At 50.3% G+C, this 12,465-nt stretch overlaps 1 protein-coding gene and 1 long non-coding RNA gene across 2 annotated transcripts in view; one reads left to right on the top strand and one right to left on the bottom strand.

Annotated features, from left to right (window-relative positions):
• LOC309651810 overlaps positions 1 to 12,465 on the bottom strand; it is a 143,080-nt gene that overhangs the window by 110,376 nt on the left and 20,239 nt on the right. The gene's annotated exons all lie outside the window — the stretch shown is intronic.
• On the top strand, positions 3,454 to 9,701 carry HELT (helt bHLH transcription factor; the record flags this gene model as incomplete). Its single annotated transcript, XM_082444420.1, has 3 exons — positions 3,454 to 3,687; positions 3,962 to 4,058; positions 4,487 to 9,701. Coding segments are annotated over 3 exons (831 nt in total), but the record flags the coding sequence as incomplete, so codon positions are not given.

Here is a 12,465-nt window from a genome sequence, read left to right as displayed (position 1 = left end):
ATACAGTAATTATCTCCAATTTACAGAAGAGGAAACTGAGGCACGGCAAGATTCAGTGAATAGCCCGAAGTCTCACCCAGCTGGTAGGTGGTGGAGCTGGAATTTGAACGACTGTTTGGCTCCAGGGACCATAGTTCTTCATTATTCTGCTCTCATTTTGAGTGGAAACTAGGTCGCCATCAGGGAACACTTTATCACCATCCTGGGAAGGAGGATTAAAGGGAAGATGACTGTGAGGGTCCCAGCACCCCCCTTTCTGGCAGCGTGATTCAAGCCTTCCTGCCAGGAAGACAAAAATAAAACACACCCTTCCCCTCACCTGAACGGGAAGAGGCTTTCCCAGCCTTCCAGAAAGGGCTGCAGACCCAGAGGACCTGGTGAGGATGGCCACCCCTCCACCCCACTTCCACTCACCTACCCACCTTCATTTGGGCCCCCCCCCCCAAGCCATATGAGGGGACTTGCAGCCCTGGGCAAGTTCTGGAGCCCAGCTCCCAAGCAAACACGGGAAATTAAACAGCTTGCACAGAATGAAGTTTGGCCCGTAGAAGGTGCCTGCAGCTGGCGGTTAACACCAGCAGTAAGAGGATCAACTCCTAGTCCGCGGGCTTAAAGAGGGGATGGGGGTGAGAAGTGTGCGCGCTCCCTTTTACCCATTCACGTTAGTTAATTCGGATGATAAGGGTTCGTGTTTAATCCCCTTGTGTGCGAGTGAATATACTGAAATCGACAACCTCTGAGAGGGCACCGGCGGCTGGCAGAGCAACCTGCGGGAGGGTGCGGGTCGTGTCCAATCTGGCGTGAAGTAGAAAAGAAACGTCGAGAGGAGACTGAGAGTAAGACGGAGAGGGACACCCTAGGGGTGCGTGGTGCGGACCGAGCCCCACACCTCCCAGACTGCAGCAGGTGGGTCGCTCGCTTCCCCGAGGCCCGGCCCGCCAGGCCCGCCTCTGCGCCCTAGGAGCCCCCTAGGTGCCACTGGAGAGCAGGGCTCCCCCCTAGCCACCTCTGCCAAGGACTGACGACACCCAAAGAGAGAGCCCGGGCCCTGCCGTAGTCCAGCAGAGGAGAGAGAGTTTAGGCGAGGTGGGGAGCAGAAAGGGAGGGAAAGTTGTGTCAGAAGAGGTCTCGGTTGCTCTCAAATGGAACAGGTTAGAAAAAGGTGAGAGCTCAGCGGCTCCGGAGCAGGTCATAGAACGAAAAGCATTTTTACAGTTTCCATCTACAAGAAACCTGGCCCCCACGCACAGCCCGCAAGCCTGGAGCCCCCAGAGCGCGGGTTCCGGCGCAGCAAGTGCGAGCCAGGCCTGGCGGTCGGGGAGGAGGCCCCCGGCTGCTGGGCCCGGCTGCCCGCAGAGGCGCAGGCGGAGCAGAGCTCCCAGCCGTCGCCGCCCCCCTCCTGCCCCTCGCGCCAGTCCAGCAAATTTCCTCCCTCCTTTCGGTTCGTGCCTTCCCTCCCTCCTCCTCCCCCGATATATTCGCTCTCTAAAACCATAAAAAAGAGATCAACCTCCCTAACTTCACGGAGCCCTTTTCAGTGACAAATATTGATGCCCAAAGTGTCTGCGCTCTCCCGCCCCCAAACTTTAAGGCGCCCGCGAAAGGGAGACATAAAAAGTTAACAATGCTGTGAAAATATGTTTGCAGAAAATAGACAATCGTTGGATTAAACGTATTCAAGTATGAAATAATGCCTTTTTGTGTCAAAACTTGGGCGATGGGCGGGTACAAAAGTTCCCTGTGGCAGCTACTTGCTCCCTTTGTGAGCCGTGCGCTTTGGCGTCTCCACTTGGGCGCATTACTTAGAGCCCTCTAAGCGCGATTGTTTCTCCCTTTCTAATGACATTTACCGGATCAAAACATGCTGTTAATTCGATCAGAAGGCTTCACCCTCTCTGACAAAGCCACAATAATTTCTCCTGAAGTTTGTTAAATTGACCAAAATTAGGCAAATGAATAGGGGTCTGTAGGCGCCCCCTCTCGCAGGTGACGTCGCATAATGCTCGCCTGGGCCAGCTGCATTCCCCCTTTTCTTCTCAGCCCACTCTTCTCCGTGTTGCCCCCCAATCCTCCCACCACCCCCCTCACACACACACACACACACGCACACACACTCTCACACACACGCCTGCCTGTCTTTCCTCCCCCCACCCTCTGGCATTATTAAAATTTAGCCCAATGAAACTATTCATACTTTTCAATGGACATTTTCCGTATAGGATAATAGGCTACAAATTGAGCCTCTTCCCCCCGCGAAGAGAGAGCCCGAGGGGGGGAGAAAAGAAAGGCGGCGATGTGGTCAGGGAGTAGGGGGGAGCGTCGCGTGCCAAAGACCTGCGGGAGGGGCAAGGCGAGGCGGGAGCCTCTTGTGCCCGCCGCAGCCCCACACCTGCCGGGATGTCCGGACAAATAAAGCGGTGTAAACAAAAAGGGGGGAGATGGACGTGTCACCAAGTCGTGTGAGAAAAGCCTGGGAACAAACGGGGCGCCTCCGTCTCCAAGAGCTCTCCCTTGAACCCGGCGGAACAGCCTATTAAAGGCTTACTTAATTACTTTAATGACTCTGGACAGGCTTTAAAACGCACTCGGCGCTGGGACTGCGGGCTTGCTGGGATTTGTAAACAGGCAATCGTGTGAGACTCAGCGGTGGGACTAAAGGAGGCGACACTGTTTTGTGAGAGTCCTCGCCCCCCGGCGCCCGCGGCCGCTGCGCCCCTGCGCTCGCTCGTCCGCCGGCGCAGGTTTACCGCCTCCTTCCCGCCCCGGCTGTTGCCATGCTAATGTTATTCCCCCGCCGGTCACGTGTCCTTTGAAGGGCCACGTGGATTAACAAAGCTGATCTGCCCCCAGCTCGCCCCCCTCGGCTGCTAATTTTTTTTTCTTAACTTTAAAAAAAAACTGATCTTGAATGCATGCATCCCCCAAACGCAGCTTCCCTAATCCTATGGAACAATTCAAGTCGTGAATGCACTTGGAGCCCTGGATGACCGCTTTATAAGGCAGCCCCTGGTAGTTGGGAGGCTGCAGTCTACCTGGGACACTCGAGGAGGCACACGAGGCGAAAAGTGGACGGGTGCCTCGCGCCACCGCCTCTCCCGAGGGCGCGTACTGACCAGAATGTCAGGCAAGCTCAAGGAACGCAAAGTGAGTCGGCTGAGCCCAGATGGCTCTTGCGCCAACAGGGTGGGGGCGTCTGACGCCCGCAGCACCACCTGGCTGGACCGACGGGCAGGGACATTATCACACGGGACTTCTCCTGGAGAGGAATCCTGAGTGGTTTGGGAAGGGGAGGAGGATAGAGAGAAGGGACTCCTCAGTCAGGGAGGAGCCCATGCCTAGAGGCTGGCGGCCACCTCCCCATTGCCCTGGTGCTCAGCACGGCGGTGTGGCCCAGCGGACGTTGGAAGGGGAGCGCACCAGCGCGGGTGTGAGAAGGCAGAGCTCATGTGACCCACTGTGGAGGGACAGGGGCCTGAGGCGAGTCCCTGGGCAGCGTTGAGGGCTGGGAGACAGTTGTGCCAGCCGTGCCTTTCACGACTCTCTGGGCAAAGCCATCCTAAACGTACAAACCTCTGTTCGCAGAGAACCCCCGTTTCCCACAAAGTGATAGAAAAGCGGAGGAGAGACCGGATTAACCGCTGTTTGAACGAGCTGGGCAAGACGGTGCCCATGGCCCTGGCGAAGCAGGTAACGTCGGCGGCCGAGAAAACGGTGCTGGCGCTGGGGATCCTCTGCCGCCACTCTCGGCAGCGATGCCGGGAGTCTGGAGCCGGAGAGGGCCTTACACGTGTGGGCTCCCTTCCCGGGTGCCTGAGCGCTGAGTGAGCCCCGGGCGGCCCTCGCGCAGATCCACAGCACCGCCCCACTCGCTGGTCCTCTCCGGATAAAACCTTGCACCCAGCCTGCCCGGGTTGGCCGGCACCCGCTGGGCCGCTTCGAGGAGCCCTTCCTCCTTTTGCAGAGTTCCGGGAAGCTGGAGAAGGCGGAGATCCTCGAGATGACCGTTCAGTACCTGAGAGCCCTGCACTCCGCTGATTTTCCCCGGGGAAGGGAAAAAGGTGGGCGCGGGTTGCGCAAAGGGGAACCTGGACGGGGACCGCGCGCCACACAGAGACCTGGGGGCGGGAGTGGGAGTGAAGCGGCGCTCGCGAGAGGTCTCTCGCTCTCTGGATGCTGCCGGGGCGGGGGCGGGGTGGAGGTGGGAGCGGGCTCCTGTGAAAGCTACGGGGACTGGAGCACAGGTGTCTGGGGATACAGGTTCCGCGGCCTCCTCTCAGGTGGGGAGGGTGGGGTCAGACTCTTAAGGAAAAGGAAGTCGCTAGCTGGCGTTTTTCCAGTCTCCAGAGTAACAAGAGGAGAGGGCGGGCGTCCATCGGGAACTCCGGCCAGGAAACGTGATGGGAGGTGCTTGGCCCCCGCCTCGCGCTCCCGGTCGGAAAGGGCGCTCACGGTTTTTTTCTTTCTACGGTTTTTCTCGCCCCTCCAGCAGAACTGCTAGCGGAGTTTGCCAACTACTTCCACTACGGCTACCACGAGTGCATGAAGAACCTGGTGCATTACCTCACCACCGTGGAGAGGATGGAGACCAAGGACACCAAGTACGCGCGCATCCTCGCCTTCTTGCAGTCCAAGGCCCGCTTGGGCGCCGAGCCCGCCTTCCAGCCGCTGGGTTCGCTCCCGGAGCCGGATTTCTCTTATCAGCTGCACCCAGCGGGGCCCGAGTTCGCAGGCCACAGCCCTGGTGAGGCGTCCGTGTTCCCGCAGGGCGCGGCCCCGGGGTCCTTCCCCTGGCCACACGGCGCGGCCCGCAGCCCGGCGCTGCCCTACCTGCCCAGCGCGCCCGTGCCGCTTCCGAGCCCCGCGCAGCAGCACAGCCCCTTCCTGACGCCCGTGCAGGGCCTGGACCGGCATTACCTCAACCTGATCGGCCACGCCCACCCCAACGCCCTTAACCTGCACACGCCCCAGCACCCCGCGGTGCTCTGACGCCGACTCGCCCGCAGATTTCTTTGCGCTTCGGGCGCTGCCTGGGAGAAATACTGTATATTGTACAAGTGTAAATACGGTGCCAAGAAAAGAGCTGGGTGGGGGAAGGCCAAAAGCGAAAGAGTCTTCTGAAGGATCTCCCCCTGGCAATAAACGTTTTCTGAAGGTCCCAGACAGACGGATTTCTTGTTACCTTCTGCTCTTCCAAAACCCACCCCCTCCGAGGTGTCTCGGGCGCCAGGCTGATAGGGGCCAAGGTGACGGCCCTCAGTAGTCTGGGTGGGGAAGGGGGCGGTCGCTGCGGTGTCTGAGGAGGCGGGGAGGCTAAGTGGAGGGGTCGCTTCCAGGCTGGATTCGCGTTTCCCCCGGGGCTCCAGACCCGCACCTGCCTCGGGCGCGCCTTGGGCATTTGCCTCGGGGAAGGGCAGACTCGAGGAACAGGGCGCTCAGCTCTCAGAAAATACAAATCGAAGGACCCTCCCCAAGCTGGCTTTGGCGGACTTTCGCCAGTTCCGACCTGGGCGCCCTTCCCTAACCCGGGACGAGGCCCCGGACGCGCGCGCACCACATGCCCGCTGGTCTGGAGCGCGCCGAAACTCAGACCATCGGGATGCGTGACTAGGTTTACGGCCTCAACCTGTCTGGTAAAAAGTATGTAGAGGAGGTAGCTTCCGAGTGTGGCTTAGAAACAACATACGATGAAGTTTATCTTCGAATGACAACTACTCGTCGGCACCGAAGGGTTCAGGAAGCTGGAGGTGCCTTTGGCGCACAAAACAGCTCAGCTTCAGGGCCGCTGGGCAACCTGGTGAGAGGCCAGCAGCGACCGGGCTGGGAGACGCGCTCCCCTAAAGGATTGTTTCCTCTGCCCACACCCACATCCGGCCACTGGTGCGGTGTTGAGACGCTGGGTTCTTGGGCCTGCTGAGAAAGGCTTCTCCACCTTTTCCTGGGGGAGGGGGATTTTAACCTTCTCGCTCCACCCAGAACATAGGAACGTTTTGGGGTCTAGGGAAGACTTGGCTAGTGATCTGTAAGGGGCTTGTAGTTTTTTTTTTTTTTAACATCTTTATTGGAGTATAATTGCTTTATAATGGTGTGTTAGTTTCTGCTTTATAACAAAGTTAATCAGTTATACATATACATATGTCCCCATATCTCTTCCCTCTTGCGTCTCCCTCCCTCCCACCCTCCCTATCCCACCCCTCTAGGTGGTCACAAAGCACCGAGCTGATCTCCCTGTGCTATGTGGTTGCTTCCCACTAGCTATCCATTTTATGTTTGGTAGTGTATATATGTCCATGCCACTCTCTCACTTTGTCACAGCTTACCTTTCCCCCTCCCCATATCCTCAAGTCCATTCTTCAGTAGGTCTGTGTCTTTATTCCCGTCTTACCACTAGGTTCTTCATGACTTTTTTTTTCCTTAGATTCCATATATATGTGTTAGCATACTGTATTTGTTTTTGTCTTTCTGACTTACTTCACACTGTATGACAGACTAACTCCATCCACCTCACTACAAATAACTCAATTTCGTTTCTTTTTATGGCTGAGTAATATTCCATTGTATATATGTGCCACATCTTCTTTATCCGTTCATCCAATGATGGACACTTAGGTTGCTTCCATGTCCTGGCTATTGTAAATAGAGCTGCAATGAACATTTTGGTACATGACTCTTTTTGAATTATGGTTTTCTCAGGGTATATGCCCAGTAGTGGGATTGCTGGGTCGCATGGTAGTTCTATTTTTAGTTTTTTAAGGAACCTCCATACTGTTCTCCATAGTGGCTGTATCAACTTACATTCCCACCAGCAGTGCAAGAGAAGAGCTAACACCTATTCTTCTCAAACTCTTCCAAAATATTGCAGAGGGAGGAACACTCCCCAACTCATTCTACGAGGCCACCATCACCCTGATACCAAAACCAGACAAGGATGTCACAAAGAAAGAAAACTACAGGACAATATCACTGATGAACATAGATGCAAAAATCCTCAACAAAATACTAGCAAACAGAATCCAACAGCACATTAAAAGGATCATACACCATGATCAAGTGGGGTTTATTCCAGGAATGCAAGGATTCTTCAATATACGCAAATCAACCAACGTGATACACCATATTAACAAATAGAAGGGGCTGGTAGTTTTCAACGACAATTCAATCTGTCTTACCCACAAAAGAGCAATACATTTAAAAATAGCAAACTGAAATCAGGTTTTTCTAGGACCCAGAGAGCAAAATAAGCCTCACTGTTGTTTTATGTTAACTGGTAAAATGAACAAGGTAACCAACCCGTTAAAGTTGTCTTTGTGAGAATTTAAAATTTTTCCTTCATTGATTTTTTTTTCTTTGTTTCTGTCTTTTCTTTTTGTTCCCATTCCCTTTGATGCCCTTTAAATAAATAACTCAAAATTATGTAGCAGATTTTCCTGTTTCCTGAGGCCATTTAGCTGAACTAAATTATTTGTCATCGCTCAGGTTAGCTGGAGTGCAATAAATTAACTTATTCCATTTCTGTGGACAGGGCTTAAGGGAGCTCTGACCTAGACTGTTTACTGAGGTCATAGAGTAAGATGGCCCACAATTTATAAACCATCAAACTTGATTACAGAGACAGGACCAAAAAAACCACACACATACACACACACACACACAACACACACGCAACACACACACACACAAAGCCACTTCATTATGTTGTCCATAAAGTGAAACTTAAATCTTAAATGTGTATGTTTTGGGGGCAGGGAGAATCTATAAACTTTAGAAAAAGTCTTTCAAGTAAGGGGTTCTTGCCCTTACACGCACTATATGTCACTACAATACTTATCTATAAAATATGAGATGCACACAAGTATCTCCTCCCTTATGAAATGATATAGTTGGAGCATGAAAGTCAGTGTAAGATCAGGAGGCCACTGGGTAACAAATATATATTTAGCAATATGGGATGAAAACAAATTATGCAGAAATGGGAGAATGCATGGTGCCTATTATTGGAATACATGTCTTACACCCATTTTTATCAGCGCTGGATACAGAATATGAAGGAAGGCCTTTCAGCCTTTTTTTCTCTGAGCATTAAGCCAATCTGAATTCCCTTTGGCAGTGAAGCATTAAAGATATAGTGTTACCCTGGAAATATAAATTATTAATATATTCAGCATTTTTGTCACTTCTCAACTGTTAACCAAATTAGACAAAACTTTCTTTTGCTAAGTAGATTTTCTCTTTGGGATTAGCTTTGGGAAAGCACAGGGCCACCATAGTAAAAACTCTGGTCATTTACATATAATTTTGCGAACTTCCACTGGCCCATGACAGTCTTTGTACCTCAAATGTTGGTATTCTTGATTTTTTTTTTCTTTCTCATTTAACTGTGGAGGATAAAACCCTGCTTTGGATTTACAATGACTTTAGGATAAAAGTTTCCCTCCCCTTTCTCTCCCTCCCCCTTTCTGTGTGTGTGTGTGTGTTTGTGTGTGTGTGTGTGTGTGTGTGTGTGTGTTGTGTCTTTTTCTGAAACCTTCTTCCAAAGTTCCAATTCTCCAGGCTTGGCGAAAAGTCAAACTTTGCAGAAGATTAAAAATGTCACTACAAAATGGAACCGATTTAAATCAGATTGTGACTTTAATGTGTTCTTCCTGTACTTTCTCTGACAACACATTACTTCCAGCCTCTCTGTCCCAAGCCCCCCACCTACTCCCCCCTCTGTCTGAGTCTCTTATGCCCAATCCCTCCACTCTTTCTTTTAAGTAAGTTGTATAGTAATGGTTTCCAAGAGAGGCTCAACCAAACCCAGAAATAACAAATAACAAAAAACAGTGGGTTTGGCTGGAGGTGACCCATTGTGATACTTCTGAAAGGGGCAACCCCTTGTTTCTTGGGCTTCATCCTTGAGTGGGCAAGAATAAAAATAATCATCCCCATGAAATCAAAGTTTTTCTCTAGAGGCTTGAGGAACAAAGCTGATGGCTGATGCTTTGGTTCAGTCCCTGTGGCTCTGTAGGGCTACAACTAGGAGCTTCTTGGCCCTCCAGACACCCCAGCGAAAGGGCGGTAATACAGAGCTCACTTGTGCTTCCAAGCGTTATTGAACAAACACAGCCATGTACCAGTGGGGGCCCTGCAGTCTGGCCTGCTAGATACCAGGCAAGGAAGGTGGAAGAACAGCTATGCAAGTGCCTACCTGACCCCACAAAGGCACGGAATTCCTAGGAACCTGGTAATGGGTATCTGCATAGAGTAACACACCAAGAAAAGTAAGGCAAGATAGGGCACGTAGTAGGAGCTCAATAAACATGTCCGGCAGGACATCATAGTGCTGAGTCTCTTGGGTTCTACATCTCCCCTAGACCTCTTGTTTCTGGCCCTTAGTCCCCTCCCCACTTCAGTAGAGACCAGAAAGTACTTGTACACCCACCCAGAAATCTGTGGAGCAACCTACACACATTCTGAGGGTTTCCAGACAGACCAACGTCCCTGCCTTTGCCTAGAAATTCTACGTCGTGGTCTGGCAGCAGGAGACACACTTGGCCTGCTTGGTTAAGGCAGATAACTCTTCCTGAAGGCCCAGCTAAATGCAGACGCCAAATCCAGGATCTGAATTCAAAACTAGGCTGATGAGGGTTCTGCTCCTTTCACACGGGAAAGATCCAAGACTGGGCTGAGTCGATTCCACACTCCTCTTTTCTGCACCATTAGTTGTTCAGACCCCACCTGGATTTGCATTCCAGCTCTGCTGCTTACAATTCTGGGCAAATTGCTAAGCCACTCTGCATCTGTTTCCTCATCTATAAAATAGAGATATTAAAGGTGCATATACCTCATAGGGCTGCTAAGAGGATTAAATGAATTGGTACACTCAAAGCACTCTAGACAGTGTGTGGCCCATAGTGAATGTTCAATATATGTTAGCTATTATAATAATTATCTATTCCTCCCCCCCCCCCAAGTGTCAGATCCTTGGGACCACCTCAAACTGAAAAATAAAACATCAAGGTACATGATGAAAAAATCTTGAACCCCAGGGCTCTTTCTTAAACCCCAAGGCTTATTCTGAAACAAGGCAATATTCTTCATTTAGGGCAAGTGGGGGTAGGGAGCTCAAATTCCATCCCATGCTCATTTTGAGGCCTATGAGCCCTATTCCGAGTTATGACTGGTAGTCGGGGCCCCCTAATAACCCTGGAATGCTATCTCTTATGCTCTTTCAAATACAGAAATCTAGCTTTATGTTATTTTGATACAGCTCTTATACCCACATTCCTACATTCTCTCTCAAAGTACATATTCTAATGCCTATTATTAACGTACAAATTTGGCTGTTGCAGATTCTTTTCTGGATCATGGAGTAAATAAATAAAAGAATTCAATATTCCTTAAATACACTTTCTCTGGCAGCTTTATGTTCTTCTCAGCATTTCCCCCATTTTTTTCCATTCAAGTCTTTTGTCCATCCTATTTGTCACCTGTCTGCTCCAATGCTGGCTCCAGACTCACCCCGATGCAGGTGAAGGCGCTGCTGCAGACCCCCAGCTGCCTGGGTCCCGACCCCTCACTCTCACTCCCTTTCTCACTTGGCCTTCGTTTCTCATGCTCTCTGGTTTTCTGATTGCTTGGCTCCCAATATCCAATTCTCCACGCACCCACGGCCTGAGGTAAGAATGATCTCTGCGTGTGTGTGTCCACATGAAGAGGTATCACTGGGGTAACACTCTCAACCTCTCTCAGCAGCCCTTTCACATTCTTCAGCTACCCCACTGGAGGGTTTAAAAGGTGGACCCAAGCACACTCACCTCAGCCCCTTTATCTTTGGGCGCCAACCTGCCCACAGGAAGCAAGCAAGCATTCCCATCTAAGCTGGCTGGAAGATCTCGAGCTCTTCCTATGCTTTTGATGGGTAAGTTTAATTCTAAGGTAAAGTGTTGCAAGCCCACTCTCCACACGCAGATGTCACATCCTCCAGTCAGTCACAAAACAGACATTTTTTTTCTCCACCTGACATCCCATATCCACATCCTAAATGATTCTGAGCACAGGTAAGAGGGAAAAAAAAGACATTTATTTATTGGATGCCCTAAAACCCCAGAACCTGGGTGCCTATATGTGTGCAGCTAGGAAGGCGGATATACATATACGCCTGTGTGCATCAAGCAGTGTAGGCACAGGAGTGTCCGCATGTGTGTGCACAGGTGGCTGCTGCGTCCACAAGTGTGCGTGGAAAGACGAGCTGGGACCAGAGAAAAAACCACTGAAGAGAGTGGCTAGGTTAGAGCTCGAGGGACCCATCTATTTCTGGCTCACTTGGAAGATAAGAAGCAACCATTATGAAGGGCTGCAAATCTGTCCCATTATAATCTCTAACAAACCCTCTATATATTGGGAAGAGCTGCAGCAAAGCAGGAGAGAGGCAGTAGACAGTGTTATGCTGAATGGGGGCGTGGGAGATAACAGGAAAGTTACCAAAACCACAGACGATGCGGGTGGGAAACTTGAGCAGGAATTCTGGGCTGAGCTATAAAGAGAGGGTGTGAGGAAAAAGAACCCCAAGGGAATTGGGAACCTGAGTACTTTTTGCTATTCCCACCTAGCCTCATTTATTATGTTTAGCTTGAAAGCAAGAGTCAGTAAAACATACTAGTTAAAGCTTTATAAATATAATGAAACATTCTTGCTACAATATTTCTAGGAGCCCTTTTGCAATGTTTGATGAAACAAAAGCAAGCCTCCTCTATGGCTGTTTTGTCACAGGCATATCAGTAGAGGTCTTCCACAGTAAAAGACTTTCATCTCCACCCACTAAGAACAGAACTTTATTTTTTACATAAACATGATTTCTATTTTATATCTATGCCAGGCTATAAATCTGTGATCTAGCCCTATTATTCTTTCTAAATATAACCTAAAGTATAATTAGTGAAGAAAAAAATTGCTATAAAGACATGGAGAGGACGCACACAAGTTTTAGGGCTACAAGTTACGACATCTCTCTACTTTTTGGATGTATTGTGTGCCATGTATGTGGCACACCTACAACTGCGACCTGTCTAGCCTCAGCAATACTGGGGGGAAGCCTGGGGGAGTCAATTCTGGGAACTTGGAGAAGCTGTTTGGAAAAAGTCAAATTGAAGGGAGGGTCATTTGCAAATTTATATTCTGGCCACAAGCCACAAGCAATAAATTTGTGAAAGCTTGAAAAATTCCTAATTTCACAAACCCCTCCTACTGTGATGTAAAGAGGCAGACATGAATACAATTGAACCTTATCTGAATTACAAGACAGCCCAGTCAAAAAGACAAGAGCAATGTGGATACTGTCAAATTAGAACTGAATAATAACTATCATGACCCTGAACCCTAGGCTGATGATGGCCCAAACATATATGGTGAGTGGAGGCTGCAGGGGAAGGAATTTCCCTGCTATATCATTAATTTCAGAGGGAAGAAGTTAAGCTAAGAATTTCTTAG

Source organism: Balaenoptera physalus (assembly GCF_965194825.1).
Source record: "Balaenoptera physalus genome assembly, chromosome: 21".
In the NCBI taxonomy this organism is placed as follows: Eukaryota; Metazoa; Chordata; class Mammalia; order Artiodactyla; family Balaenopteridae; genus Balaenoptera; species Balaenoptera physalus.
The sequence above is the reverse complement of the archived record's forward strand: the minus strand, read 5'-3'. Positions and strand labels throughout refer to the sequence as shown.